The 5,341-nt window shown below is 49.7% G+C and overlaps 1 protein-coding gene across 1 annotated transcript; it reads right to left on the minus strand.

Annotated features, from left to right (window-relative positions):
* LOC8078312 (hydroquinone glucosyltransferase) lies at positions 2,399-4,470 on the minus strand. Its single transcript, XM_021458877.1, has one exon. The coding sequence runs from the start codon at positions 4,281-4,283 to the stop codon at positions 2,772-2,774; it is 1,512 nt and encodes a 503-aa protein (XP_021314552.1). The 5' UTR covers positions 4,284-4,470; the 3' UTR covers positions 2,399-2,771.

Consider the following 5,341-nt stretch of genomic DNA (forward strand, 5'->3'; position numbering starts at 1 on the left):
CGTCAACAGGAAATTCAAGGAAAACGGAGTTACGACGCGAAATCTACTCATTAAACGGGACTGCAAAGGCTATCTACGGACTTGTATTTATCTAGGAAACCTAAAAGTGATGAACCTAGACAACAATGATACCAACGTGAAGCTCATGAAATTATAAAACTAATGCAACTTGAACGGATCGAATCGGAGCTAAAACGGAGAAGATATGAATTTTCTAAGATTTTCCTATAGAAAAGTAATTAATTAAATAGGGTCACAAAATTAAAAAGTTTCCAACTGAGTAAATAATATTATTAACATGTAGAGCTCATGATTTCGAATCTAACGCAATTTGAATGGGTCAAATCGGAGTTAAAATAAATATTTTATGAGCTAAATGAAGTCAGTGGCAAAAGTGTAATTACTGAAAACGTATTTTGGAAACAACAGAGATGCTTTACGTTTTCGAAAACAGAAAACGTATTCTACAAACACGCTTTGGACTGCGGGTTCGATATTTAAATAACTCAGGGGTTCTTTTGAAAAAGTTACGGCCGAAGGGGTATGGGCATTTCCTGGCCGTTGGATTTCGTTCGGACGGTCTTGATTAGATCGGGGTAAAGTGAGGGGGTCCTGCTGACCGCCGGCGGCCTGGGCGGCGGCGCCATGGCCGGATTTTGGCCAGACCTCGTCGGAGTTTGTGGTTTTCGCATGCCCGAGCACCATTCGACAAACCGAGGGCATGGGGACAAAGGGGAACTTCGCGCGAACTCACCTAGGGTACCAATCGGAGGCTAGGAGGGCTTGGAGAGGCGCACCACGAGGAAAGGCGGACGGCTTCTCCCTGAGCATGTTCGGTGAAGATTTAGGAGCGATAGATCGCGCTAGAGAGTAAAAGGAAGGGCTCGGCAGCTTCTTTACCTCGACACAACGCTCGGCAAGGAGGTTACAGGGGAGGAAACTCGGCCAAACGGATTCTCCACCACGGCGGCGATCTTGGCAGCGCACGGTGCTTCCCAAGCGATGCAGAGAAGGGGGAAAGGCGGAATGGGCGAGGAGAGCGGCTCGGGTGCGGCGCGGTTCCAAAAGGGGAAGGAGCGGGGCGGGCGGGTGGAGATCGTGGGGAGCGGGGGGGGTTGCGACTTGCGGCTCTGCCGCCGAGAGAGAGAGAGAGAGCAGTTGGGGAGGAGGGGGAAGGAACTGACAAGCGGGCCTCGCTTGTCGGTGAGAGAGAGGGGAAAGGGGGAGAAAGGCCGGCTGGCTGGGCCGCGGCCCAGGAAGGAGAGCGCGGGGGGGGGGGAAGATCTGGGCCAAAAACCGAAAAGGGGGAAGGGGGAAAGAGAAGTTTTTTTCCTTTTTATTTTCCAAGCAAATTTTTCAAACTCTTTTCAAAATGAATTTTGAATTCAAATTCCTTTGCTCAAAACCACTCATCACATAAAAGAAGTGCACCAGCATGTATGCAACAAAATATTAGTCTAAACTTATATTTAATTTTATTCTCCCAAAATTTATTATTTTCCTATATTGAAATGCTCACAAAAATTAACTATAAAATCAAATTCAACTATTTAAAAACAATCAAATTTTAGGGTGTTACAACAGACTCTAAAAATCTAAAATGTTTCTCGTCAAAGGCACCGATTCAGTTCTTCCTCTCTAGGCATGATTCACTTTCTTCACAAGTTCGGTTCACTTTGCATGCGTCCTAGTATGACGAAGATTCTTTCAACTTCTGACTAGAGATGCTCCGAGTTTCCTAAATTCTGAATACAGAATAATAAGACTCGGCCTCATACTTTTGCTGGGTACAACGAATGTTTCTACTCCCGCACAGTTGTAGTGGAGACGTGGAGTGACCTTTTTTAATTATATAGTTGGCTTAGGTTATAGGTTCACTAAAGTTAACGAATTGATACGAAAACTTTTGACTTTAGAGCATGGATGATGAGAAGAATAAGTCCTTAACCTGTTTGTAATGGCTTCGTATCCCTGTAATATCAAGATTGTGTTTGGTTCTACTTCTGAAAACGTCTTTCTGCTATCAAAAAGCAGAAAGTCAATCAAATAGATAGAGCCCAAACATGCTTTTTTAAGAATAGTTAGTTTCGGGTAGTATAATTTTCACGGGACCTTAGGTCCTGCTTTTGGGTTTCAGCTTTTTCAAATAGGGCCTTGTTTAGTTCCTAAAACTGAAAAGTTTTCGGAACTGTAGCACTTTCGTTTGTTTGTGATAAATATTGTCTAATTATAGACTAACTAAGGTCAAAAGATTCGTCTCGTGATTTACAGTCAAACTGTGTGATTAGTTTTTATTTTCGTCTATATTTAATGCTTCATGCATATGTCGCAAGATTCAATGTGACAGAGAATCTTGAAAACTTTTTAGATTTCGGGGTGAACTAAACAAGGCCTAGGTGAAAATAGAGACTTTTTTTAGTTGTTAAGAGAGAGAGAGGTTTTATAATTGTTTTAACCAAACAACTTATAACTTTTTTATAGCACATAGCTCATAATGATTTTTTTTTTCATAGCTTACAATAGCTTTTTCACGGTTCACAGCTCAACTAAACAGAACCTAAGGCATCCGATAGATTTCTTTTCATAAAATTATCTTAGGTGAAGAGAAACACGTACGCAAGCAAAAAAAAAATATAGAGTACTCCTAGTCCATAAACCATAATTACCGCACCCACTGACCCACTGATGAATGGTACTGAGGAGAATAAAAATTACTCAAATTAATAGAAAATTTAGTTTTTATCTCCTCTGATTCACGGGAAGAAAACGAATCATGCCGTCGATCCATTCCCGTTGACAAGTGCAGCCTTCAGCTTGCCGGCGACCTCCCCCATCGCCCGCCGGGAAGACCCTTCCGGCGACCACGCCCGCTTCGAAGCCTCACGCAGCTCTCTCGCCCGGCCGCGCACCGCGCTTCCCTCCTCCCCCTCCATGAGCTCCCTCACCGCAGCCGCGATCACCTCGCGCGTCACCAACCCGTACTGGCCGTGGCCGCGCGCCGCCGGCCGCAGCGCCACGCCGGTCACCTCGGTCAGGATGGCCGCGTTCGTCTTCTGCTCCGCGTACAGTGGCCACGCGACCATCGGCACGCCGGCCGCCACGCTCTCCAGCGTCGAGTTCCAGCCGCAGTGCGACACGAAGGACGCCGTCGCCGGGTGAGACAGCACACGCACCTGCGGCGCCCACGCCACGACGGCGAGGCCCCGGCCGCTCGTCCTCTGCACGAATCCCTCGGGAAGCCACGCCAGTGGGTCGTCCTTGTCGCCGGGGATCGTCCCCAGGGCGCAGGGGTTGCCGTCGAGGCTCGGCATGCGCACGACCCAAAGAAACCTGTGGCCGCTCATCTCCAGCCCGGCGGCGAGCTCGGCCGTCTGCTCCACGGACAGCGCGCCACCGGTGCCGAAGGAGACGTATACCACTGAGCCCTCCGGCTGGCGATCCAGCCATTCCAAGCATCCCGATTCATCGGCTTCGTCGCCGGAGCTTGACCGGACGAAGGGCCCCACAGGGTACACCGGAGGGAACGCGCCGTCCTCGGCGTCCCGCTTGAACATGTCCGCCATGGCGACCTCCAGCTCCTCGAAGCTGTTCACCAAGAAGCCATCGGCGCGGCCGTATCTCCGCGCCTCCTCAACGAGATAGGCGTACACGGGGTCTTCGCTTTCCCGGAACCCGTCGGGGAGGTCGGCGTGGCGGAGAAGCGGGCCTCCAGGGAGCGGGAGCGGGTCCGGGAGGTCACGGTACTCGCCGGGGGCGGCGTCGCCATGGATCTCCACGATGTGGCGCATGATGGAGATCATGGCGAAGCTGTTGGGGAAGAAGACGTACCCCAGCGCGCCGAGCTCCGCGGCGAGCGGCAGCGCCGCGGTTCCGAAGAAGTCGCAGACGAGCGCGGTCACCGGGCCGCGGCCGCTGGCGCCGTCCATGAGCGCGCGGAGGTGTGGCAGCGAGCGGCGGACGAGCTCGAACATGAGGGTACCGAAGCCGACGTCCGGGGGCAGGTCGTCGAGGGACACAGCAGGGAGCACCGCGGTCGCGACGGAGGACGGCAGCGAGGACAGCACCGCGGCGTCGTTGGCCGGGTCGGACATGCCGGTGAGCATGACCAGCGTGACCGCGAAGCCGTGGTCCATGGCGAGCCGCCGCGCGAGCTCCACCAGTGGGATGAGGTGGCCCGCGCCGGGGCTCGCGAACAGCACAACCTGCTGCTGTGACGGAAGGTTCTCCATGAGCTCCGGCGGCGACAGCCACTCGGTCGACGCACCGGTGGTCGTCGCTGCCATGTTGAAATGTCACCCTCGCACACGTATGGTTGGTGCCTAGGTGGCGCCTCACTTCGTAGTAGTAGTTTTGAGCGTTTTATGTCAAACAATGGATGACAGTATTGCAAGTGTAAAATTAATGTGATGAGAGAATAATTCAACGACCTCATCATGGAAAAATAATGGATGACAGAGATTGTTGTGTTTTCCATGTCTTCGCTTCCGTTTGGTTTAGACATTGGAATCAGTCCAAGAACTTATTTGCAGCTGGAGTTGATATTTGACATTACAATTTGCAAGCATTTAGGGGGGTGTCTCTGTGTAATCACTTGTGAACCTACTTTTGTTTTAATTAATAATTTCCTGTAGAGGTGCAAACCCCTCCGGTTTCCCTCAAAAGAAAATTGCAAGCATTTGAAGATTTGACCTCATATATCACAATGACATGTCGAGTCAACCTGACTCGTTAATTGGCTTGCGAGGGCTTTGTGCTCATTTTTTTGGTAGATTCACAAAGAGTAATTATAGTGAAATCAATTGAGGTTTGGAGAGTGATCTACTGGCTTCCAAGTGAAGTGTTGATCTTAGGTCAGTCTCAATGTATAGTTTCATGACACAGTTATCTAGACTATAAACTACGTAACTGAGCCACATGAGTTTCATGAGGGATGAAACTTCTCTCTCATCTGATGAAACTCCTTCATTTAATGACCCTATCAAATCAGTAATTTTGCTTATGTAACACTCTATTTAATGTGCATGACGCCCTCATAAAATATGTATTGAGACTGGTCTTAGGATCCACCTCAACGGAGACGGGTGTTGGCAAGCAATCCAAAAAAATCTTTGTGTTGTCACTTACCTTTATTGGTTCTGTCTCAACACTTGCATTTACATTTTCATATCTTATACTTGTGTTGATTGATAGCCATGCCCGTGCTCGAGCCCTCTCGTTCATGCTCGTGCCTTATCCGCTGCACCCAAGCCCTCTCGTGTCGTGCCCTCCACCTCGATCCAGTAAATGGGATTTCAGAGGTTTGTCGTGTGGAGCAGTAAAACGGCTTCGAATGCGGTTTAAG

This window comes from Sorghum bicolor, chromosome 4, assembly GCF_000003195.3.
Source record: "Sorghum bicolor cultivar BTx623 chromosome 4, Sorghum_bicolor_NCBIv3, whole genome shotgun sequence".
NCBI lineage: Eukaryota > Viridiplantae > Streptophyta > Magnoliopsida > Poales > Poaceae > Sorghum > Sorghum bicolor.